General features: G+C 40.1%; 3 protein-coding genes across 3 annotated transcripts; all 3 read right to left on the reverse strand.

Annotated features, from left to right (window-relative positions):
- Positions 1-1817: 1817 nt before the first annotated feature.
- rps15a (ribosomal protein S15a) lies at positions 1818-5135 on the reverse strand. The gene is made up of 5 exons (XM_079552791.1): positions 5097-5135; positions 4227-4364; positions 3983-4062; positions 3802-3887; positions 1818-1944 (listed from the first exon to the last, which is right to left on the reverse strand). The coding sequence occupies exons 2-5, from the start codon at positions 4357-4359 to the stop codon at positions 1851-1853; spliced, it is 393 nt and encodes a 130-aa protein (XP_079408917.1). The 5' UTR covers positions 4360-4364; positions 5097-5135; the 3' UTR covers positions 1818-1850.
- A 1236-nt stretch (positions 5136-6371) lies between these two features.
- notum2 (notum pectinacetylesterase 2) lies at positions 6372-14267 on the reverse strand. Its single transcript, XM_079553565.1, has 13 exons — positions 14131-14267; positions 10752-10966; positions 10217-10571; positions 10042-10094; positions 9534-9629; positions 9403-9463; positions 9217-9326; positions 8494-8596; positions 8029-8217; positions 7809-7909; positions 7576-7723; positions 7448-7495; positions 6372-7007 (listed from the first exon to the last, which is right to left on the reverse strand). The coding sequence occupies exons 3-13, from the start codon at positions 10567-10569 to the stop codon at positions 6704-6706; spliced, it is 1566 nt and encodes a 521-aa protein (XP_079409691.1). The 5' UTR covers positions 10570-10571; positions 10752-10966; positions 14131-14267; the 3' UTR covers positions 6372-6703.
- Positions 14268-14448: 181 nt separating this feature from the next.
- Positions 14449-16698, reverse strand: coq7 (coenzyme Q7 homolog, ubiquinone (yeast)). Its single transcript, XM_079553765.1, has 6 exons — positions 16548-16698; positions 16163-16341; positions 15931-16045; positions 15716-15855; positions 15563-15631; positions 14449-15434 (listed from the first exon to the last, which is right to left on the reverse strand). Exons 1-6 carry the CDS (start codon positions 16618-16620, stop codon positions 15357-15359), a joined length of 654 nt encoding a protein of 217 aa, XP_079409891.1. The 5' UTR covers positions 16621-16698; the 3' UTR covers positions 14449-15356.
- Between the last annotated feature and the right edge of the window lie 9215 nt (positions 16699-25913).

The following is a 25913-nucleotide window of genomic DNA, read 5'->3' on the forward strand; positions in this document are numbered from 1 at the left end:
ATTATATTACAAAGAAAAGAATAGGCTATAATTTAGATTTCATATAGACACAACACAACAGCCGCTTTATCTCTAAATCTAACACATTAGTCTGGCTCTTGTTGACTGCCTGAAGAAGTTTCACATCAGCACCAGGCGACATGAACCATGTTCCTGCTGCCATCAAGTGGCGTCAAAAGTCACTGCACAGTTAACACATGTTCAGATCTCTTAGCCTTTGCCACAGCCAAAGCACCAGGCCTGCTCTGATGAAGTGGATTGGAGGATGTCAGTCATGTCATTTCCACATAATATAATGATTCGGGCGTTTTTAAGCTTTTGCTTCGGCCCACTCCTTTTGAGCAGAATTTCAACTGCACAAATAAACTAAACATGAGCAAACAGGTCAACAAGGACATTTTTTATAGCAGAGTTGAAGACTTCGGGCTTTAGGCCTGTCCCGTTAAGAGAGTCCTCTGACCATGAGCACGCTGTCGTATTGTCAGAACACAAGGACAATCCTGTCAATTGTGCAGGTTCATGCATACAGATCATTGCTGCAGGATGAGGGTATGCAGGGCCGGCCATAGCCAATTTGGCGCCCGAGGCAAGATTGATTTTGCAAGTAGTTCTTTCATACGGTAGCCTACGTTTTACTTGAGTAATATTAAAATGAAACCCTGTCCTCGAGTAAAAAAAAAAAGATCTTTACGTGCCAAATCTTTATTTTGACCCTTAAACGGGTGTCTTTTACTTTATATTTCGTTTTTGTTCCCTTAAGTCTTTTCTGTGGAAAATATTAAATTTTTCACATTTCGTTTCTCATAATTGATGTCACTACTGAAACACCTATGCCCAGTTACTCAGTACTCACAGTACTAATGTAACATTCTCCAGTTATTATGTGGGGCTATACTTTACGTGTAGTAAAAACGTAGCATTAAGTGACGTTTCTCTTGAGTAGGCTAAATATTTGGCTACTCTACCACCTGTGTTGACATTGAGAAACGTACAAATTCAGATCTAAATCTTAATACTAAACCTTCAAGCGCAGCTCAATTGCCCAAGTGTTTAAAGCATTGGAAGTTCATTGGCACATCTGAAGAAATGAGTTTCTTATTCACTTTACAAGGCAGTGTGAAAGCGTTCCTGTCCCAGGAGAAAGACGCAGGCTGAATTAATTTTTTCAAGCCCATGGACGACAGCACAGTGCATTAGCGGCTGTTAGAGTTCATTCTCTAAACTGAGGTCAGCTGACCTTGAAGACACCTGACAGGAGAAACAGGAGTGCACAAAAGGTCTCAGCTGTGGGATCGGCCATTATACCTGCCAACACTAGACACCTGGGACCTTTGAAACACTGCTAAAACTTTTATCTTCAAATTAGATCAATGCATAGCATTTCACCCAAAAATAGAACTTTTGTTGCAGTATTTTTCCAATCACGTGTGTTTGCTGTGAGCGGCCCACCTCCTCAGACCTGACTAACTTATTGGAGCGAGACGTCTCCAGCTCATCTCTATGGGGATGTCGACAAAAGGCAGACAAATATGAGATTTAAATAGAGCAGGTCTTTGTCCAAATCCATTCTTTGATTACCCACTGTAAAAAAAATCATTGTTGTGCCGAGCTGGTCATTAGGAGCCTTTTTTGTATTCGCAACAGTCCAATTCAAAATGTTACGTAGTGTGCCTTTAAGAGTGGACAGAATATTATGGTTTTGACAGCAATAATTTGCTTTATCCAAGCACAACCCTCATAAAGCCTGTATTACTTTAGGGTCATATCCCAAAATCCTGCTCCATGAGCACAGACATGCAATAATTGAAGCCAGCAGATTTCCTTGGTTGTTTTTATTTGCAGTGTACATGTTAGAAAAAGAATCCAAGGATTTTGCCTCCTGTGTGTTTCCGTCTGGCCTCTTCATGGTCCATGATGCCAGCTGAGGTGGTCAGCACTATGTATCTGTGGAAACAAAGCCAGTGATCACTTGTCATGCAGCCTTAATAGCTTTACAAAGTCTAACCAAAAGAGGGCAGCGCACGATGAAAATAAAAATAAGCCTCTAAAAACAGTGATTCTCAAACTTTACACGCTAGATTCTCAGATCTCATAATTTGACCAACCAAACACCACCAGGCCTAGATCAAGATTAAAATCACTAAAAACAGGTCTACAAAAGACGAACATTGATTAAATCATGTCACCAACTTAATTACCAAAATTTATATTAAATGATATCCAATTCAAATTAACTTTATCCGTTAGGAACCTCATTTGCAGGGAAACTGACGGTGCAGACCTAATAACATAGCACATACCAATCATGCCCATTGCCATAGTAGATTAAAATAAAGCATAAAATCGCAGACTACCATGAACCCCCTGAAGAAGCCCAAGTATCACCTGTGGAGCATGAACTACTGCTCTAAACCAATCATTTCAATACGATGCATCAAGTTAACTCAGGACTGTTACCTCAACACCAATAAATTAACCACTTCACAATGCAGAATAAATTGCCCATTTGGTTTCACAATAAATTCACTTCAGCCTTTAGTAGATGGGCAATGCATCTTGAAGAAAATACTGGGTGTATATTTCAGTGTAGCGATCAAAATATATCTGACAAATCTAGATCAATTGTACAGTGTCAGTACTTTATAATCCAGTGACAAAAGGTTCAATCACAGCAAATGCCGTCACCAGTTTCAACAAGTCATGATGCACATAAATGATATCCAAAAGCAAGACGTCCAGTCTTCAATAATCACATGGATCAGGTCATAAACCAAAATGCAGCATGCACCATTATAACCAAACTATCACATAATACTGCCTCTCGCTTTCTCTCCATTAACAAAGGTAACAAAAGCATCAATAAGCTACAACTTTAGGTTGGCCCCTCATATGCATAGTGCATTCACCTATTAGTTCACTTGAATTATCTTTGCACCTCTCTATGCAATTTAGCTACACAGGCAGCGAGCAAGTCGAATTTAATGCCTAATATCTTATTGCCACAAACACAGGAAAAAACAAAACAGAATTGGACATAACGGCCAATTTCACTATAACTTTAGTATTTTCAATTAACTTTTACAGTAAAACTCAATGACATTGAGCAATGTCATAATTTCCCAATAAATTTAAATTTGACTTAATGCCCTGTGAAAACCCTGAACTAATTACATGTTTGTGATATTACAAAAGGCAATCATAGACGAAATGATTGAAGATTGACGAAAAGAAATACATATTTCTTTGGGCTTTCTGTAACAAGATTGAGTCCATCTAACCCCCATGTCTGCAATGCTGGGTAAAAAGGACGTTACGTTTATGCTGAACCGATGCCATGTTTTTTACACCCCTTTTCAAATGGAATATCACAATAGCATAACCAAAACCACATAACCAATAAAACCTCTACAATAGAGGACATACACCGATTACTAGGGCTGGGACCGTTAAATGATACCAATTTGGTCAAGCTTTGATGCCTGTTGTGTCCAGGGACAGCATTAAAAAGGGTACTTGGTAGTTTTACCTCAGATAAATGGAATTTAAATGGATTACTCTTTTAAACAAATGTGTTTTCTAGTTCTAAATGCTGAATATTTTAGTATAGGTATATATATATATTTTTAAAAAAAAGTATTGTTCAAGTATCGGTATCATAACCCAAGTATCGTTAAAGTACCTGTAATGGAAAAACTTTTATGGTATCCAGCCCTACTGATAAGTGATATAGAGATCCAAAATCAAAATTAAGCCACCAGGCTGAGATGCTACCCAAGTTAAAAGCAAATGAAAAATTCTCACCCGAACTGTCTTGAGGGCAGCAAGTTGTTCTGCCACTTCTCCAGATCCTTCAACTGAAGATCAAAACGTGGGCTAATCACACCACACTGGGGGAAAAGGACAATGTTAAGATGCAAAGAAATACAAAAACAAAGTACTGTGAAATATAACTACCAAGCTAATTCGTATTGCAGATTCTTACCTTGTTCAGTCTGCCTGTGAGATTGACGACTATTTTCCCGGCTCTATGGTCGTCGATAATCTCAAACTCACCAATGTAACCTGTAATACACATTCACTGGCCTTTAGATCACAAGTTTGAAGACTTGCGGGTAAACACCGTACTTTATTTTACAGTCTCTCTTCAGTACAGTCGGCGACACCGTGTAAAATAGTCCATCCACCACCATCAGTTTGGAACTTCATCAGACATGGATGACACTCACCGTGCTTCATCATGACGGTCAAGAAGCGCACAATGACCTTGGAGCAGGGCCTGATCAGAACCTGGCGTTTCCCACGCTTCTCTGCATTGTTGATGCTTTTCAAGGCATCTGCCAGAACGTTCATGCGCACCATGATGCCTGCAGACAAAGAGGAAGACAAATTATTATATTTCCATATTATCCAAGATCCATTACAAGTGTAGGGATTTAACTGATGTGTTTGTAAGCAGTGAAAATCAAATCAATGAGACAGACGATTAATTGCCTAAAACACTTTATGTCACACAGTAACTTCACTGTTATGGGTTTGCTTTGACTGATGGTGGCATTGGACTACCATGTAGCTTACAGTTCACCAATTCAAATGCCTCAGCCCAGCTAGTCCAAACAGTTGTATTTACTCTTATTTCAGACAGACAGACAAGTTTGCCAAGCCTGGAACAGCTTGAATTCGGAAGAAAGCATGTCTCTTTGGACGCTCAAGAGCTACCATTAGCATTTTAGCAAGAAATTCACTGAAGACGTAACCAACGGGTCTGGCAACAGTTGAATCGTCCGCGTTACACAGGAAAAATATCGCAAATGGCTACGGGCATTATTTCCACAGTGGTATTAAAGATAGACGTTTTCAGCGCTCTAAAAGCCAATACAACGGAATGGGTCTCGAACGCACCATCTCAGGGGCCGAGAGAAGACGCTGCCTGGTGCAGTGTGGAAATAGATATATCTTTGTATATATTGTCACAATAATGGCCCACAAGGACTCTCCAAAGCACGGACAACTGCAAGATTGTTTTTATGTGCTGGATAATACTTAGATGCTTGAGATATTTGATAGATTGAATGAAGCCGTGTTAAAAGACATCTTACCGGTTTTGCAATATGGCGGAAAGAGGAAGTAGCGTAAACTCGCAGTGCATTATGGGAAGAGACCCGAGATCTTTTCAAAGGGAGATTCCGAGAGATGTCAACCGAACACAGTCTTCGTGATAAATTATTATTTCTTGTCACGCTTGTATTTTAATGCTTTTTTACATTTTGGCTAGGGGACTGCAGATGAAAAGTCGTTTTTTTTTTGGTTAACCATGTTTGTCCATGTGTTAGCCTATATGAAATTGCACTGTCCCCTTTTAAATAAACCAATCTAATCTAATCTAATACAAGCACTTATTTTATGACAGATTGGTCCTCATCCAGATCCATTCTTTGATTACCCAAGGCAAAAATAGCATTTTCTGTGTCACGCTGCTCTTTAGGAGCATGTGTTGTACTAAAGGCAACAGTATTGTCCAAAATGTTGCGCAGTGTGCTTTGAATTAATTGCAATTAATCGCATCTAAGCATCATTTGTTTAGGGGTGGTATTTCTTTTTAAGAGGTACATTTTAGATGATTCTTTGCATTTTTCTATATTTTAACTTATTTGAAATGGAGATGTGAGACCTGTGTGATCATTTCAAACACTTCAGAGACATTAGCAGATTTATTTTGGAGAATGATCTTTTTTAATCGCACTAAACCTTATTTAATTATTTAATCAGAATTAATTGCGGAAATTCCCTTCCTTCCATTCCTTTTACTATTATGTTTGTTGAATATCAAGTCAATATATTGTAATATATTGTAAAATATATTGTTATGCTGTTGAATTCTTGAAATCTCCACAAACACTGCTCATTAAAGTGACTTTTGTGTAGTGTAAAAATATATAGCTAATATTACGATTTAGGAGAAGCAGGAAATTTACAGGCAACACTTTGCAGTTTGTCAGCCTAGTAACCTATGACAATGGGTATAATTCATAGGGTTAAAATTATTGTATATAAGTTATGTTTACATAAATGAGATGGCTTTGCTTTGTTTGATAATCCCAGAAAAATATAGTCTTTGTAGTGATGTATAAACTATAAGAAGTTCATCTAGACCTTCATTCTTTTTGGATGTATAGCTACATTTGTGTGTTGTCGGAATATGACAGGCAAGCATTAACCCTAGTAAATAACCTTAAAATCATATTATTTTATTTAGTTCAAACATGTCACTATGAGTAGTTACTGTTAAATACAACACTTTTAATACAACACAATAATAAAAGCAAATCCCTGTGATGAAATCCACAAATACAACAGGTATCACAAGCACCCTTAACATGCTCTGAGTCTAATGTTGCTGTGCATTGTAATTGTAAAGTACATTTGGAACATTCAAAATGTTGGTGAGCTGTTTACACAGAGCAGCACAGATTTATAAGTTACTTCTGTCTATAGTCCAGTAGTGGGCGTTACACCATTCAGACAGCCACCTTCAAAATGATCTTTGTCAGACCCCCATGGAGAATATTATGGAATGCATAGCAGCAACAAGTAACCAGATGTACTGTACTATGTTTGTGGTTACAATCAATATTTAACATGTGTTCACACAACACCAAGCTTATGTAGGCCTACTATGTCTTCTCATAAGTTCCTGCCTTTTCACTTAGCCACCATTGCTAACCATGCTAACCAAGGAATCAGCATCTTCTTGTGGATCTATGCCCAGACTCTGCAGGTCCAGGCCCATGGCTACCAGCATTTGCAACAGGGTGAGCTCTTGCTGAGTGGTCTGGTCTACCAAGGCTGGACATGTCGGGTTGCACTGGGGCCACTGGCAGGTGTCCACTAGGTGGAATGGGCAGCCTCTGGCTGGAGTCCTGTTGTTACGTGTTGCCTCTAGATTCTTGTCCCAGCATTGTAGGGCTCGGGGGAGAGAGGTGCCTTTTACTTGAAAAGTTATCCAGTTACTAAAAAGCAGAACAAGTTGTAAAACAAAAACTCTTTAATGGCAATAATGGATAAACAACTGTAAAACACATAGGTTGTAGTAAAGAACAGAGCATTTTAAGTGACAGTCTGAAAGATTGCACAAGGACAGAGAGAGAGAAATTTAAAAGTAAACAATCAAGCCCCTCCCCACCACCACTCCCTCCTTGATTGGACTTGGAAGCCATTCCTTATTTGCAAAATGAGGTAGCCTCCCCTTTCTCTCCTGATTAGGACCTGACAGGCCAGTTCACAGACCAGCTTGTCTTATTGTTCAAAGGGATGGCATCGGGGATTATAATGAGTTACTGAGATCGCCAAAGGGGACTTAAGACATTGTTTATATTAGGTCTTTTAATTTTGTAAATATTCAAACTTACACATTTAGCTTCAGAAAATATTGGAGAAATGATATCCTTACCTTTTAGTGAGCATCGTATGGGAGAGGCAGGATGGAGCAAACACAGCCCTAGAACAGATGTATGATTTTGTTTCATTTTTGTATCAGTTACGCTTATTAATACTGTCATAGCTACATTGTAAACATACGTGACATCACTGAGAGAGGTCTTTAGCTCCCGACCCAGGTTCTGAATGTACTGCCATTGTTCCTGTGACATTCGCTGGCTGCCCATATAAATGTTCTCCACTCTCAGCTGCTCCTCATCAAAAAGCCACTGCACCACAAACAAAGGGGCTACAAAAAAAAGATGTATACTCAGCATTAAGATAGATTGCACACATACATTTTTACCACAAAGTGTTTTGAAGTTTGAATTTACATGTCATTGTAGAGTACAGTTTATGACCAAAGAAGCATTGCCAGTCTTCTCCTTTCTTATAAAGCTGCCGACATCTCTCAGGAACAACTCCACTCCACAATCTGAGAATATAACCATATCACGTTAATGTCCAAACAAACATCTATGTTGCTTGTTTTCTTTTAACTTCAATAAAAATCTAATTTAAAAAAAAAAAGAAAATGGAGAAGGCACTAGTCACCTGAGTCCAATCTTGATGGCGTCCTCAGGGGAACATGAAACTGTTGCGGGGCAGTTTGGGGATCTCTGTTGTTTACTTTCAAGAAACCATCCTGAATCCACCAGGCCTCGTACCTGTGCCTCTGCCCCCATCTGCTCCAGCTGACTGGCCACTCTGTCAATGTTTAGTAAGACACCTGTCCCTCCAGCACTGTGGACAAGCAAAACTATTAAATAGCTTGAATTAAGTCAGTAGTTAGTAAAATGCTGCCCTTTGTTGACAATGACACTGCTACAGGATTTTACCGTGCCAAGGTTGAAACAGATGGTGCTTAAAAAAGTATTGTTCATTGTTCAGAGTTGACTGCAAATGTCTTTATTGCTCAGGGTTCAAAAAGGTGTGACAATATGGTCCTGCTCCTGTTGTTTGTGACTAAATAAAGGACACCTACACATATACAGTATGTTGTTGACAGCAGGGATTCACCTTGAGCCAGCCAGCATGACAACCTTGGCCTGTTTTATTCCTTTAGGGATCAGGTCTTTGATTACTTCACGAATGATCAGGGACCCCATGAAGGTGTATTCAGCTGAGGGGAAGATAAGGTGTAGATAAGGCTTCCACATCTGAACAGTGATATAAATTATATAAATGATCTTATTGGTCTTTTTTTAAATGCTAGTATATTAATAATTGATCATCACAATTATGTATCACAGACACAGTGTTGGGGAGTAAATGAATACAATTTGAGTAACTGTATTCGGGTAAAGTTACTCTCTCATTTGAGGGTTTTTAGAGTACAGTTACTTTCCTAGTCTCAAAGGGATACATTGCAATTAATTCATAATTACATTTCAGTTTCATATTCATAAGTATATTCATAGCTCTATGCTATTTTGGGCTGTGGGCATTTGCAAAGTGCTTTCATGCATTCTGAATTAGTGGCAAATAAGTGTAGCTGCATGTTTTTAATCATACACTTTAATGCATGAATATTATGCAAATCAACATGAAAGTGTTCTAAGTATTCAGAATACAGTACTCTGATTGGACAAAGTAGCGAAATACGTTACTAAACGCATTTTAAGTCAAGTATTCAGTATTCTGTAACTAAATACATTTTCAAAGTATTCTCCCCAGCACTGCACAGGCATGCATCATAGTCATCCTGTAATGCATGAACACTGCACTGAATTAAAAACATACTTGTATTTGCATTTCGGTCTTTCTCTTTTTCTCTGCCTCTTGGTCTTGGCGGCGGGCTTGGAGCTGGCCCTGTACCACTCCACACATCACTCGAACAGTATGGAATAAATCTGTGAAGACAGAACTGTGTCATCTACAACACAGTCAGTTTCTGATGGCACTGGGAAATTAAAAAATAATATTTACACAATGTTAGCATTATGCCAGTGTGGATTTTCCTCGGCTTGAGAAGACAATATGCCACTCCCTGTAAACATAGATTATAGTTAGGCCACAGCCGTAGCTCTGTTGAAAATGTATGTCAAAAAGACAGTAACCTCTCTTTGTTTGGGGCCACAAGGATGAGCTCATCAGCCGTGGCATATTTTGGTACCTGAAATCACAGGTCTCTCTACTGTAGCAGCACCATCCTCCTAAAAATATAAGCACTAATATTAGGCTGTCACATCCGACACACTGGACTCTTTAGGAGGTCCCTGTTTAGCCCATACAAAAGCTTGTTAGATATGTTGCGGCTGCACCTGCAGATAAACATAGTGATGACTACATCAGACGCATTCACATGATATGCCACAGAAAAGGTACCTTTGCTTTCAGTTGCTCATATGTACATGGAATTATAATTTCCTTTCTTAAAGAGTATTACACAGGCAAGCAAGATCGTATTAAAGCTTCACAATCCAAAAAACAATATATTCACCAAAGTGACAAGCACCCACCAAAAAAAGGACAGATGACACCCCAAATTCCATGTGTGTGTGTGTGTGTGTGTGTGACCTCTGAGCTAGGTCAGCCAGTTGAGTAACTGAGTTTTTGATTACTCACCTTCCAGAAATAACAACCACCTACGGCTCCCTCTGAACTCTTTTAGGTAAAACCTGCGGCACCACAAACAAGCAGAACCATATAACTGATATATGACCATCCAAAAAAGTATCTCATCATTTCATGAAGAGCATGAAATGATGAGGTGATGAGAGAGAGATGCAGGGTGTCTCACCCGGCTGCTGTTCCATCATTACATGTGACTTGAGTGTTTTTGAGGAAGTGCAGCCTCATCTCCTCTGTCTGTTGTCTGGTGCTGCCTGCTCCTGCAGCTCCTGCAGTAGCTCCTGCAGAAGTTCCTGCAGTAGCCCCTGCAGCTCCTCTGTTCCCAATGCCCCGGTCTCGGCTGGAGCCTGCAGGCGCAGTGCTTCTAGGAGCCAGATCTACCTCTGTGGAGGACTGGACACTTTCTGCTCCAGGCGTCTGTTTGGTGGACTTACCACCAGTTTTGGCATTGTTCTGACGATTGTTCTGGCAAACAATTACCCCAAGCAAAAGCAGAAAAGCTACACAGCCAAGTATCTTCATGTCTAAGGAAAAATAAACATATAATTGTTGTTTCACATGCCAGTACTGACCCACAAATTATTCAATATTTAATACAAAATTTTAATGGACTTTTTACTTCTATCTTTTGTAGTAAAATATTATAATACTTGCTATGTGTGAAGAGACCAACCCACATGCATGTTGAGTCCAGACTGACTTACCTGAAGTGAAGCAGTGGTGCTGGTGGAACAGCGCTATGCTCAGGTGCAGAGTAGAGTGCTGGTGGTCAAAGAGAATAAGTCTGGCTTTTGATGAGGATTCAAACGGCGGTCAGCTTTATAGTGCCACCATATGGATCAGATTTCTTGCTGTTTTGTGCTGAAGCTTCTGCCAGGACCTTAGATAAGCAGCTGACGACACGCGGCAAGGGGAGGTCCTGATGTGAGGAGAAAAGATAACACACATATCTTGTGCACACGCTCACCACAAGCTCTTTCCCATTGGACTGTGGATTCAGAAGCAGCTCTTCAGCGTTCAGTGATGGCCAGTGATTTGATTTTAACATCTACAGGACTAGCATAACTGCAAAGACCTTCTGCGTGGTATGTGACCCCAGGGTCATTGGAGCACACACCTCAAACGGTTTTTGACACAGGAATGAAGAGGATGCAGGCTGTGGACTGGTCAACGCACTGAGCAGGTGCATGACATCATGCGTGTGGCATCAGGCTCAACATGCAACATCACTGCTTTCACTTATGATCCAAACTCTTTCAAACTGATCATTTAGCTGGTTGATCACATGCATTTTCAAAGTGGATCTGCTTTAGTCTCATCAATAAAAACAAGTCAGTCTAATATATTATACAAGTGTCAATATTAGAATGTAAACACATCATTTCCATCTATCTTGAACTGACAGTGACGCAGACAGTGCAGTTTGCAATTGTAACAAAAATTGCGAACGAGGAGAATCTGACACTGATCCTCTGGGATGGCTGTAGGGTGACGCACCGCTGATCTCTGAAAGATCACAACCCCAGGACTGTAAAATTCTCATCAATGAAATGCACACCATCCTGACTTGTCAATCACAACAAATAATGATCTCTTGGAAAGCTGCAGCTCAAGGGCCCATATGGGGGCTCATAAGGCTGCAGGCCTCACACAAGGGAAACCATGATTGCGACACACAGATTAAACTTAATTACACAAAACATAATAAGTTATATGGAAGTACGTTTTTCTTGTGAAGATAAACAATCAAAGCACATTCAACTATATAAAAGAACTGAAGGGACTATGTGCCTACGTGTGTACCCCAAGTGCATCACTACAGTGAATTTGATCTACTGAGCTGAACATTTCTTCATTCCTTAAGTTGTCTTGAAGCATGCACTGCATCTGTCTTCCAAGAAACCAATTCCACGGTCTGTTTTACAGATACCGCAAATATCTCAAAATCATAACGTATCGCTGTCAATCAATCATTGTGTTACCTCAATATCACAAACATATAAATGGCCTTGTTAGTATCATCTGAAGCACTTTATAGCATGTATGTGACGATATTTCTATTTACGGCAGAAAAAAACTTCTGACACTAATGCTTCGCACTGACCACAAAGAAACATTTTACATAATCAGAGGCAACATGTGCAAGGGTCCCACACAACAAGCTGAACTTCAGCCTGACAGGGCAACAACAGCTTGACCCCTTGAGCAGCATACAAGACATTCTTCTTCTCTTTGTTGTTATTTTTCACAGCCAACCTTCAAGGTCAGGACACCTAAAGCACGGGTGGTCCGGGCACTTTATCTGCTGTGCATGTGTGTCATCACTGGACTCAGGACTTACGAGCTCGGCCACAGAAAAGATTATTTGTCCGCTGACGACTTTAAAGAAGGTCAACCCCATGTCTGTTAAATGTTTGGTTCTCATTAGAATTACATACAATATGGGAGGCCCTGAGATGTTCCTGAAGAACATTATGTGTCCCCACTAAGACCTGAGGTTGTGCAGTGCTCTCAGAGCAGTCGTGTTGCGTGTAATTTGACAAACTGAGACAGCATCACTTTGAGTACAGGCTGTCAGCAGCAGCACAGGGCACAGCTGCACAGAGCAACCCATGATAAATAGGAGATAGGCATCTTCAGCAGCCACATGAAAACGAGCCTCCAGTGAGAGATATGTCATTTATCCTGAGTAATACCGCTACTGAATCAATAGACGACAGGGTGGTCTTAGAAGGATCAGTGCAAAGTGCTATGCCACTACAGGAGGCCAGCAGGTGGGGCAGCCACAGCAAGCCTCAAACCAGGTGTTAAGAAGCCATGCATGTTAACCTTTCGCAAACTGTCGATACATCAGTTTGACAGACGGGGAGTGCAGCAGGGACAACTGTTAGATTTGGGGCATTGATGAAACAGATTTGACCAATTAGAGTTGAAAAGCAAACCTTATATGTATATCTATATGCACCTCATAAATTCTATTCACTTTATTATCCTACTCTCCCTGACCATGATCAGACAAGGCAAGATTGTGATGATGTTAGAACCAAGGTCATATATGGACAAAAAAAAAAGCATAAAATGTAAACATTTGTACTGGCAAAGCAAGGATAGAAACTGTCATTACTTTTTCAGTTCTGAAAATCTGGCATAATTAGTCTATCTCGCCATCTGCTTTTGACTCAAGGTCTATCACTGATGATGGAATTATCATGCAGGGATTGTTTTTAAAGGCAGTGTCAGAATTCAGCGCCAAAGTGGCCTTGGAGAGGTGTTGGATGAATCAACAAGCTGTCAGCTCAGTGATGGATACTACTGAGGGTCATGTCCTGTTCTCGACTCACCGAATACTCTAATACACTATAGAGTGTCACAATTTCATCACATACAGCTGAAAAGAAAAGCAAAGAAAAAAATGATCAGTGTCAAATTTCCACAAGAGTATATGCAGATTAAACTTGTGGTGCACCTTGGTAATTACTATTTGTTTAACTCTGAACAGCCTTGTTTAGGGTCAGTGCATGTGAGGCAGTAAGTCAGAGATTCCCAGTGAAGTGATGTCAGCCCTTTACATCATGTGTTGTCAGTATACATGGTGAAGACACGCCGGCACACAGTCACAGCCCTCTCCTAGTACACACCCCCAATCAACCAAAATATTTGACATGCATGTAGCATGTATGTGAGCATGCATATGCATTACACACAGTAATAAAAGCATCTAACCTAAGTACTTTAAGTAATCACCTTAACATGGCCATCAAAGCCTCACAGCTTTTGAGGTATGACATGACATCACATCACATCACACAACAGATATGTTTATGTATACACATAACACAGACCAGTTAAACTTCACTATTAATAGCATTGGCTAAGCCTGGAAAATCTGGAACAAATCAGATTAATGAATCACCTTCATCTAAAACTATGTAGCACCTAACATCAGGTAAAACAGCAGTGTGTGCATATGGCATACATGCTGATATACCTTAATTCCAGTGCTTTATGGCTGTCATACCAATAGAGGACACTCTACACAGGGGGCATCAAATGAATGGAGCGTGTAGAAACCTGAGCGCTTACCTCAGTAGGTACACATGCATCACCGCCACGTGTTACTTTGAGTCTCCATTTCATCCAGTTAAGATGTCAATCATGTCTTGTCCCACTTCAGCACTTTAAATGATGAATCTGACATGCACACATTTCAAGAAGGAAACAGTGTTGTCTGCAAAAAGCAATTAAATAGACTGAGTCAAATACTTCATACAGTATTTGCTGAACTACAAGACTGTGATTCACTTTGTTCTTTAAAATAGCACAATCAAATGAAGTTTTTAAAAAAAAGTTTGCTTGGCCAAAGCCAAGAAAGAATACAACTTGCATCCGAAAGCTTTTATGGCTTATAAAGAATTGTTTTATTGGAAGTATCAAAATTTACAACCTCAATTCTTCACAGGAGTGGATTTTATAGCCTTTTTACATTCTTGTTGCCAGGTTCTCATATGTTTCAGCAAATTCCTTCTGACACTATTCAAAGAACTTAAAGAATTTACAAAAAGGCTGAAAGGACAATGTGCAAACAGAGAGAGCAAAGTGGTGCTTTTTAACAGCCCAGTCCCTGATCTACAGGGGCACACATTTTTTTTTAATGAGGTTGCAATTTGCGACGTCCTTTTAAAATCTTTGGCCACTCATCTCTATTTGCTGTAACAGTCACATGAGCCCAGCGATCAGTTTTATTCACCGATACATTTCATCACCCTAGATGGAGTTGTTTTACAGGTGTAATTTGTTTAACAGTTGCACCATACGCTAAAACCGTCACCACTGTTACTCTACAGTACAAAAAGTATAGAATGATGTTTGCTAAATTTTAAAAGCCACATAACCACTGCTCATGTTACATTATGTAACCATTTGCCTAATGAGCATTTGCAGTCTCACATTAAGATAAGCATATTTTCACCCCAGTTATGAGTTGGTTCAACACTGTTTAGTGGTCTGAACAAACCTCCATTGCAACCAAAATAAAGATAAAAAAACTCAATGTGCTGCTATATATAGTTTTTTTTTTAACTTTTGCAAGTTAAGACATGAGACAGGTTGGTTTTATTTACAAAGATTTGCCCAAATGAAAATGTAAAGTACACCTGTAGTACAGGGTACATAAAATTAACGGCATATATTCTGTATCATATGTAGTTTAAAACTTTAATGTGTGGAGTCTCAAGAAGCATAATTGTCATTTTAATGCACTTTATTACATATAGAGATATTAATGTATACAAAACAAATACTTTATATAACTAGATCCGCTGAGAAACTGATATTGCAGCTTTACAGCCCAGTTGTATTGCAGTTTTTAGGAGCCAGTACCCAGGTATCTATAACAGACAAAAAAACAGCTTCAACTTCCATTTAGAAAAAACATGAAATATGTATATGTATTTGTAAGTCTTTGTATTGTATTGAATTGAATTTGAATATTTATTTAAAATGAAAACAAACTCACAGTTTCAGCATCATGCTCTAATCCTGTGTCGTGATGCTCCATTTCCTCATCTCTGAACTCTTTTATCATCTACCCAGGAGACAGATTATCAGATTGGGGGTTAACAAATGTTTTAGCATCATTTAATCAGTTCTATAGAAAATGCAGACTCACTTGTAAAAGGTCAGTGTATCTCTCGGGGTCTTTCTCCATTAGTGCTCTGATCTGACTGTTATAGTGTTCAGTGATGCTTTCCTCAACAGCCACTGTGCAGGCCATCGCCCCCTCCTTCCCCAGTAAGGCAGTAGATGCTCCTGCAGTTTAAAATTAAATGATGCATGTGCGTTTAAAACAACATTAACCCATGAACTACTAAGGTAAGGACAAACCTAAAACATATCCAGCAATATTCCACAAAGGAAGAAGCGCTGTTGGACGAACTCTATTCTCAGCAAGTATTTCGTTAAATCTGTCAAGGTGTTTCTTTTCTTGATTCCACATATCCTGAAAAAACAGTGAAAAGCCATGAAAACACAAATACAGACACAGTCACGATTTAAGTACCCATTGTCTTCAATGTAATAGAGTTGGTAATGACGACTCATCAGTGCCAATGCCTACCTGTATTAGAGGTCCAGTCTGAGACCGTCCCAATACTGCCATCTGCCCCGCGTATATTCGGTTGGCCCCGTATTCGCCAGCGTGGTCCACGCGCAGCATCCGGGCCAACATCTCTCTCTCATCGCTGTCTCGTGGGGGCGGGATCACGCTGTAGCCCCTTGAGCTCACCAGAGGGGGTACTATTTTATATTATGTTTTGAGGAAATGTAAAAAAAACTCACATAATTAGAAACGGTGACCAACTTACCTAAATTGATGATAAAAAAAACACATTTCACAAACAAGCTTTACTCGCACTCAAATTGCGAGTTCTGTTTTTAGCAATAGCTAAGCTAACTGCATTACAACCATTGCTTTTTAGAGTAGAAAGTAGCCTATACCTTACCTGTGTGTTTCAAACACTGTCGAATCGTGAGCGGACCATACATAATTCGTCCGGCGCACGTCGCTTTCAGCATGGCTGGGTGGTTGCAATGTTATAAAAGAACAAAAATGTGTTTGGCAACTGTCATTGAACCTGAACCAGCCTGTCAGGCTCGTAAGGCGCAGATGGATGACGTCATGGCGGAGCGACCGATGGACAAAAGAAATCAACACGCTGTCCTTCAAAGGTAGGAAGAACAAAAATATATATATATACTTTTCACAGAAAATAGAAACTGTCTAAAATAATTTAAATTTTCCAGTATGAAATTACTGATCTGTGTTGTGTGCAACTATGAACCGACGCTTTTCACTGCAGTTGAAAACAAAAATGAAACTTCAACATTTGGTCTCAAGATGGCGGTATTGAATAAGTACAACGTGTGTCATCATCATCTGGAAGACTTCAGGCCACAGTTCAACTTGGCTAAGGCCTCTCATCAATGAAATAGATGAGAGAATAAGAATATTTTTTATTGCCATTGTTTGTAAACAGGTTCACAAACTGGATTTTTTCTTGGTGAGACGTGCAACATCAAACATAAAAAAATAAATAAAAAAAATGACACAGAGTTTAGATAAACATAAGCTATAAACTATAAGGCTTTAGGGGCATGCATAAGAATATTAAAATAAATAAGATAAAAGTAAGAGGTAAATATGGTAGACGACAACAATTGACATAGAACAACAGGATTGAATTTACATATGGTGCATAAAGTGATATAAAGTGAGGTAGTGAGTAAGTGCGGACATACCACATAGTGCATTAGAGCAGATTACAGTCTGTACTGAGTTATTAGGTCTCTTTATCGTTCATGAGTCTGACGGCTGTGGGGAAAAAAACTGTTCAAGTGGCGGGATCTATGGGTCTTGATAGACCGTAGCCTCCTGCCTGAGGGGAGAGGGGTGAATAGTCCATGTCCAGGGTGAGAAGGGTCAGCAGTGATCCGACCCACACGCCTCCGTGTCCTGGAGGTGAACAGGACTTGGAGAGATGGGAGCTTACAGCCAATTACCCTCTCAGCATCACGCACAATGCGCTGCAGTCGATGCTTATCCCGGTCTGTAGCAACGGGGTACCACGCGGTGATGGAGGAGGTGAGGATGGACTCGATGATGGCCGTGTAGAACTGCATCAGCATCTTGGTCGGCAGCTTAAGTTTCCTCAGCTGCCGCAGGAAGAACATCCTCTGATGGGCCTTCTTGATGAGGGGGCTGATGGTTGGCTCCCATTTGAGGTCCTGGGTAATGGTGGTGCCCAGGAAACGGAAGGAGTCCATAATGGAGATGGGGGTGGGAGAGTCTGTCAGGGCGAGGGGGGACTGTGGGGCTGTGTCTTTCATGAAGTCCACGATCATCTTCACTGTCTTCTGGGCGTTCAGCTCCAGGTTGTTGTGGCTGCACCAGGACACCAGCTGGTCCACCGCTCTCCTGTAGGTGGACTCATCACTGTCCGAGATGAGCCCGATGAGGGTGATGAACCCTGTAAGGACAAAGAGTCCCCTACCAGGACTCTATGTTCATCATGAGCCATCAAGGACTCATCTGGGACTCCTTGACAAAGAGTCCTGCCAGGACTTTTTGTCCTTACAGGGTTCATCACCCTCATCGGGCTCATCAGGGACGGGGATGAGTCCGCCTCCAGGAGAGAGGTGGACCAGAGGTGAACAAAGAAACCTGAGGAATGGCTGGTGTGAGACGCTGCCGACTGTGATAGTCCAGAGAGTGCTGCTCCCAATGTTGGTTTGGTCTGAATGTGTTTGTGGTCAGACACTGGTTATGTGCTTCCCTATCTGTCTGTCTGACTGTGGGTGGTTATCATGTGCGGCTACAGAATAGCCTACGTGCGCTTTTGTTGTTTTCCTTTCTGACTTAAATGAGGAATAGTTGGACACTCAGGTGTGAAGCTGGATAAATATCCTGACCACAACAATCATGTGCTGTGATCAGGACACATGGCAAAACCTTGAAAATCATGTCACAATATATTTTCTTTTCTTTTTTTCATTTTTTCTTTTTCTTTTTTTCAAGTTATGATCAGTCAGAGGCAAATCACGCTGCCTTAGGGCCCAAGCTTAAGGGATCCCCATGATGTGGCTATCGTGAGTAATGATCTACTTTATATAACATAATATATATGAACTATTGAATATAGAAGCACAAAGAGCTTTTGTTAACACTGACACTTTAGTGGTGACACAGTGGCACAGCGTGTTTCACAGCAAAAAGGTTCCGGGTTTCATTCCCAAACAGGGCTTTACTGTGTGGAGTTTGCATGCTCTCCCCGTGTCTGCGTAGGTTTACTCCGGGTGCTGCGAGTGAGTGTGTCTTAGAGTGCGAGTGGGGGACGAAAATGGCCCTGGGCTACAATCCGGCATGGTTTATATGTAAGAGTCCCATGTGTGTTCAATAACATGCACTGTTCTGACCAAAAAATCAACAAAAAACATACATTTTGTGCTTACATTTTAACTGTAGCTTCTTTATTGTATGCTTAGGGTTTGTTGTATAATTTGAATATGCACATATTTCTCCGGGTATAGGGCCTGAAACTCTTGCCCAGGGCCCTTGTAGTGTATAGAAATGGATCTGGTCAGAGGAATTCTTCAATTAAGTGGTGCTGATGGTTTGTTTTGTAGAAGTCTAGACCTTCTTTTAGAGAGAAATTAAAGAATGTCTGACAGGTGTTTACCGAAAACAAACTTTCCCTTCTGTGTGAAAAGCTATGCTGCACATTAGCTAAGCAGTAGTGAATCTACTATTAAAGGAGGGAAAGAAAAGCTGGAGTTGGTGAGTGAGTAATGATGAAGGGATTAAAGAACCAACCACAACACAGAACGAGTTGTGTCTACGCACCTTTACGTTTGTGTAGCTTTCACTTTGTTTATGTGATGTTTGCATGCATCCATGGACCTGTGCTTGTCTGCACACCCTTGCTCCAAGGCTCTGGCCAGACGGTGCATAGCTGTGGTGGGACGCGGGCTCGGTGCGTCAACAGCGTCTGCTCCACTCACTAAAAAGAGACGTGATAGGTCTTGTCTCATTTAAGTCCTGGATGTGGCAGGACACCCAGGGCTGGCTTCATGTGTGTGACAGTTATCCCATTATATAAATTTAATGTACGAATTTAACACACAGGCCTGCTCATAATTGTCTTTAACAATCTGTTGTACTTTTGGCATGGTGCAAATTAGACTAGGGCATTGAATGGACGTGAAAGTCTACCATCTATAAAAAACATTGTTTCTTCCAGTAATTGTGCAATGAAAATTCTGGGAAATAGTTCTTTATAGAGATCAAGATTGTGTCGCTACAGCTGCTTCAATTTGTTTGTTAGTGTACTCCTAAATCATTTGAGTTTTTCAACTCAATTTGGGAGTCCTTTTCAAGTATTCTGATACTTTAGAGTGTAAATATGTTTACTAACTGAGTATTTTTTCAATGTTTTTTCGGCTAATGTTACTCTATGACAACGTTTGCTTTTTTTTAATGTTTCTATGCAGAATACCATTCTTGTCTCAACAAGCCAATGCATTGACTGGAGCGTTTGGCCCATAGACACAAAAGTAGTGTGGATGGTCAGAAGACCTGCTTAAGGCTCAACCTCTCTCATGGAGTTGAGCCTTAAGCAAGTAAGTCAAGGCTTCCACAACCACAACAAAAGAAAAAAGCCAAAGGCATGGGGCTGAACAGATACTGTATGTGGTAATAACCATAGCATAATTGTTTTTATTGAAAAAACAAAACAACTCTAAATACTTTAAAATACAGCAAATTCTTTATGAACTTTTCGGTTTATAAAGTTTCGGATAAATATTTAGAATTAAAGTTGTGTATAGCTGATTAGTCTCCATCTTCCTTTTTAGTTCTTAATATTGGCATTTTTTCTAAAAGACTATGAGAAAAATTAATGTAAATTTTGTTTCCAAAACCAGACTCGGTAATAAAATGACTGTTACTGTGGTGCTCAATAATGTTCAGCCATTTGCATAATGATTATTTAGTGTATATCTATTTGTATCTCCAACCTGACATCAAGCACTTGTGCGACGACCTGGCTGGACTTGGATCGTTTTATTGTAACATATATCTACAACATTGGTCACTGTTATTATTCCCATGTGTCTTCTTTATTCTGTCCAAGTTTAAAAGTGTCATGTCAGCAGAATGTGTCCAGCGGTGCTAGTGGTTTGGCCTGTTGCCTTGGGGCAGATCCCTCACACGTTTAAGACCATTTTGGTTAATTTATGATCTTGTAAAGTAGTGGTGATATTTGGACTTGGGTGTTTGTGACAATAATGAAAATGTTTAGTACACGGTGTTACCCTGGAAATTAGCTAGGCATTTAATAGCTTCTTTTATTGAAGCTGTATTCTGTCCCAAACCAGGTCAGAGGATAAATTAATGTTATGTAACATTGTTTTCAAATAATGTTGCAAACAACTTTATGATTTGTTGTACGAAGTGTCCCATAAAACACTAACACAAGATTTATTTTACTACTCGAAAATCTCTCCTGAAAGGCCACCTTAGCTCTTATTGAATTGTTTACACTTATCTTGTTTCCTATTTAAACCAAGTTAAATCATATAGTCCCCGCCTGTTTTTTCACGGACATCGCAGAGCGTATTTAGCTTTGTCTGGTACAAGTTAAATGGCCCTTGTCTGTCTGGCTATGTGCCCTGTGTGATATTCTTTTTTTTTTTTCTTTTTTTTTTTTTACAAGGGGTTAAGATAATGTAGAAAAGTGCTGCTTATGCCAAAGAAAGGCAGAGCTGGCACATGCTCAAGCAATCACTGTCAAGTCATGGAGTGATTCTCTGAATGAAGCAGTCAGATAATAGCTAGTTTTGCTAGGAGGTCAATAGAGAAAACACACAAGACTGCAAAGGGAGCGTGTAAACAAGTTTGGGAAAGTGAGTCGAAACACAGGGATTAGATTTGTACCTCAAAGGCAAGTCGAGGCACATGGGATGGTTTATATAAAGGAGGAGTGTTTAGGAGAATTACCTGGTTACACTGAGATCAAAGGAGAACAGTATACACATGATGTCAAACACAGAAGTGGATAAATTTAGTCAAACAATTCATTTATAGGGTGTGATGGCCAGACAAGCAGCACTTCAGCTACAAAACCTGTCATTTAACTAGCATTTCCTTTTAGCCGCAGGATGTGGCTCCCTCTCTCTCTCACTGACTGATCCTACATAGTTTTCTGTAAATCACGTTTAGAACTCTCTTATTTGGTACATGAAAAGTGCAGGCTAGATGACCTGGACGACAAAGTAATCAGATTGTGTATTTCTTTTTAATAGAGGCCCAGGGACTTTATTAGGCTGGACAACACATGTCGAAAAGGGAGTGATGTGCAGGGAGAGACATTCTGCATATTGGCTGAGCTTTGGTTCAAGGCACAGCAATCGAGGTACAAGAATCAGCTCTCTACCAAGCTACTGCTACCCAAGGCAAAAAAATAAAATCACTTAAGAGCCAGTAATTCTCTTACAGCGATTTCTAAATGTGTGGTCTATACTATATACAGTGGGGGGGAAAAGTGAGTACACTGCTTGTAATTTCTTACATTTCTGCCTAAAATTGCTCATCAAATGTAGTCTGATCTTTATTAAAATCACAAGAATGAGTAAACAGTGTCTGCTTAAACTAATACCACCCAAACATTTACATTTTATCATATTTTTACTGGCCATAACATGTAAACATTCACTGGACAGCGTGGAATAAGTGAGTACACCCTTAGATTCAATGCTGGTTGAGGCCTCTTTGGCAGCTATAATTTCATCCACACATTTCCTGTCGCTTGCTGTTCAGCAAGATTTCTTGGATGTGAATGGCTTTCTTGAAGTCACTGCATCTCAGGGTTTAAGTCAGGACTTTGACTGGGCCATTTCAGAATGCATATTTTATCCTTCTGAAACCATTCTGAAGTTGATTTGCTTTGATTTGTCTTGTTGCAGAACTCATCCTCTTTTGAGCTTCAACTGTTGGACAGACGGCCTCAAGCTTTTCTGCAAAATATCTTGATAAACTTGTGAATTCATTTTTCTATTGATAATAACAAGTTGTCCTAGCCCTGAGGCAGCAAAGCACCCACACACCATGATTCACCCTGCACCATACTTCACAGTGAGGATAAGGTTTTGATATTGGTGTGCTGTTCCATATTTCCTCCACACGTGACGTTGTGTGTTCTTCTCAAACAATTCAACTTTGGTTTCATCAGTCCACAGAATATTTTGCCAGTAGTGCTGTGGAGCATCCAAGTGCTCTTTCGCAACCTTCAAACGTGCAGCATGTTTTTTTTAGACAGCATTGGCTTCCTCCGTGGCATTCTTCCATGAACCCCATTCTTGTTCATTGTTTTACATATTGTAGATGTGTCAACAGAGATTTGTTTTTTATTTATTTTCACATGAATAACTACAGGAATTTTGATAACATAAAATGAAAAGTGTGATGGAGTGTGACAGCAACCCCAAATGTTGGCATATGCCAGTTATTTCTGTAAGTCTTTAGTTGACACTCTAGGGTTCTTTTTTACCTCATTGAGTATTCTGCACTGTGCTCTTGGAGTCATCTTTTCAGGGCAGCCACACCTTGGAAGTGAAGCAAAAGTGAGGCCAAACTGTCTCCATTTATGGACAATTTGTCTAACCGTGGATTTATAAACATCAAGACTTTTAGAGATGGTTTTGTAACCTTTTCCAGCTTTATGCAAATCAACAATTTTTGATCTTAGGTCTTCAGAGAGCTCTTTTGAGTGAGGCATCACCAGGCACACCGGACAATGTTTCTCAAGAGACAATTCTTAAAGGGGCTAGATGCAAGTTAGCCATTTCATACTCACTACTGCCATCTCAGGTCATACATGTAATTGCACCTTCTATATTAAGCTCGTGCATGACGGCCCTTCGGACCCGAAGTGACACCTTTTTTATTGACAGTGCAGGATTTTAGAGGCAGTTGTGGTGAATATGTCTGGGCTCATTCTACACCTAAGGATATTGTTGAAACACGTAGGGGGAGGAAAATACTTAATTCTAACATTTGTAAACTCCTAATAGTCCCTTTAACTAGTGTGTGTTTTTCAATGCCCAGGGCAGCTTTAAACCACACAACATAAGCGATTGGATTTTAGGTTGGCTGTGTACTCACGTATTCCTCCCTGTCCTGTGAATGTTTACACGTTATTGCCAATAAGAACATGTAAATGTTTGGGTGGTATTAGTTCAAGCAGATACTGTTCACTCATTCTTGTGATTTAGATAACGATCAGACCAATGTGTTCACTTTTTCCTCCTACTGCACGTTGTGCATTTCAAGAGCACATTTTATCATTCATTCAGTCCGTCAAACTTGATGGTGAGCTACTTTTGTAACCAAACTGCCCTCTGAGATTGACGAAGAACTGGAATTAATCAAGTTTACATAAGCAAAGCAGTTGAAATGTCTTGCCCATGGACACAATAGCAGTATACCATGGTCAGAGATGGGATTAAAGCTGGTTCAGTGTTTCAGCTTCCATAATTTCAATATTGCATGTTTGCAAGTGATCCCATGTTGTTCCTGTAATTGTTAAACAAGGCCATGTAAAAGTGCTGGCATCTTTTCAGAGGACATAAAATAAAGGCCAAACATATTTGAATAGGCGCTGTGGCAATTATAATGGTACAACAGCAAAAACAGTTTGTGGTAGAAAAAAGGGCTTGTCATCACTTCAGCTTTTGACCACATTGTACTCATCCCATTTGTTTTCCAACCTAAAACGTAGAGGAATGTTTTTTGTCAGTGCACAGGGAGTGGAGGATTTCGTATTAAACGTCACTGACAACCATAATACTCGCCTCCCACTCAGTTTTCGCCGAGGAGTATTTTTAGAAAGCACAGTTTACAGTGCAAGTAAAGAAAGGAATTGTTTTTGTTGATGGCTGTCTTACCACTTCACTGGGATGACTGTTGATGAGTTGGTGCCTCGTACGTCACAATGGTCCAGAGCGAGTGGGCGCTCGGCTCCATGCTCTATTAAAAGGAGTGCCAAAAACGAAGCTTATGGCCAACTAGTCTCGGGGGAGCGTCCCGTTGATTTCCATTTGCTGCTATTTAAGATCTGTGAAGGGCTGTTTTGAGTTAAGAGCAAAACCACGACATCCTATTAAGCATTGTTAAGTAACAGAGCAGTGTTTATTCAGGAGAAAGGCTGATTTTGTGTGACTTCTGCACAACTCACTGTATCTCCAGACAGATGGATGAGTAAAACAGTCACCTGTAGTAATTGTTTAACTTAATTTCTGCTTTGCACTGCAACGTCACATGTTTTCACTGAACAAAAATAAATGTGTTTAAGTTTTGGCTGCAGAGAAGTCTTGCGCAGACCTGCTGGCTCGGGTCCAGTGTCTCTTCTTTGTTTAAGGTCTGACCCATGTCAGCCAGGTCGCACACTCCACTCAATCTCAATGCCAATGAAATGTTGTTTATGGCATTAGATTTAACAAATAACCGATAATGTTGAAAAGAATCACTTTATTTTGCTCACTCTTGCATACCTTTGCGTTTTTCTACAGTAGACAGTATGAATGTTAGGAGATGAGATTCATCTTGTATGATAAGAGTGATTTCCAGTGCCATATAAAAGGACAATACCCCTGACATTTCATGTTTTGGGTTGTTATATGAAAATAAGTGCACAATCATATTTACATTGTGCGAGACTATCACATCTTGGAAATGAGATGCATAATACGAGATCTGTCTGTGCAGGAATGCAGCTGCGGAGTTCTTCAATGGTTTCAATTCCTAAAAATTTACTGTACATAGTGATATCGTTCCCTTTTTGCGACTGCTTTAAAGACTGGTTCTGTAATGTAGACCAGATGGTACCATGCCAAAACGTTTAATCTAAATACTTTACATATCTTGTGGTAGACAGTTAGAATATAGGAGTACAATAATGGTGACATAATGCTATAGTAAACAGACAGGAAATGCGTAGAGTAAGTTGAAGAGAGACGGATGTGTGTTAAAGCCATATCTAGTCATGCACCACATGTGCCCTGTGCCACAGTGTAATCACAGCCCAGGGTCTCTCAGACACCTAGTGCTACAGTTGAGATGAGAAAATAACTGCACTGTCTGAGGAACGGTGCAGAAAGAGCATCTTTTCTCAGTCTGAGGTTTTCACCGGTCGGGGTGAGAGTGGTGTCAAAGAGCAGACCAGTAATTAGTGTTCAAAAAGTTTTGCAATTTGTCACTTCACCTTTCAACAAGATTCCAGAGGCCAGTACGTTTCATGGTGATTTTGCCCTTCAAC

The sequence above is a fragment of the Gobius niger genome (genome assembly GCF_951799975.1).
Source record: "Gobius niger genome assembly, chromosome: 3".
Taxonomy (NCBI): Eukaryota; Metazoa; Chordata; class Actinopteri; order Gobiiformes; family Gobiidae; genus Gobius; species Gobius niger.

Excerpts from the sequence above, each read along its gene's own strand:
- rps15a (XM_079552791.1), bottom strand. The coding sequence starts at position 4,359 with ATGGTGCGCATGAACGTTCTGGCAGATGCCTTGAAAAGCATCAACAAT. Across the intron at positions 4,063-4,226 it reads GACCGTCATGATGAAGCACG|GTTACATTGGTGAGTTTGAG; the intron begins GTGAGTGTCATC and ends TGTGTATTACAG. Across the intron at positions 1,945-3,801 it reads CTGCCCTCAAGACAGTTCGG|ATACATAGTGCTGACCACCT; the intron begins GTGAGAATTTTT and ends TTGTTTCCACAG.
- coq7 (XM_079553765.1), bottom strand. The coding sequence starts at position 16,620 with ATGCTGAAAGCGACGTGCGCCGGACGAATTATGTATGGTCCGCTCACG. Across the intron at positions 16,046-16,162 it reads AGACTGGACCTCTAATACAG|GATATGTGGAATCAAGAAAA; the intron begins GTAGGCATTGGC and ends CTGTTTTTTCAG. Across the intron at positions 15,632-15,715 it reads GATACACTGACCTTTTACAA|ATGATAAAAGAGTTCAGAGA; the intron begins GTGAGTCTGCAT and ends TCTCCTGGGTAG.
- notum2 (XM_079553565.1), bottom strand. The coding sequence starts at position 10,569 with ATGAAGATACTTGGCTGTGTAGCTTTTCTGCTTTTGCTTGGGGTAATT. Across the intron at positions 9,630-10,041 it reads GTGGTTGTTATTTCTGGAAG|GAGGATGGTGCTGCTACAGT; the intron begins GTGAGTAATCAA and ends TTATATTTTTAG. Across the intron at positions 7,496-7,575 it reads ACCTCTCTCAGTGATGTCAC|GGCTGTGTTTGCTCCATCCT; the intron begins GTATGTTTACAA and ends CATCTGTTCTAG.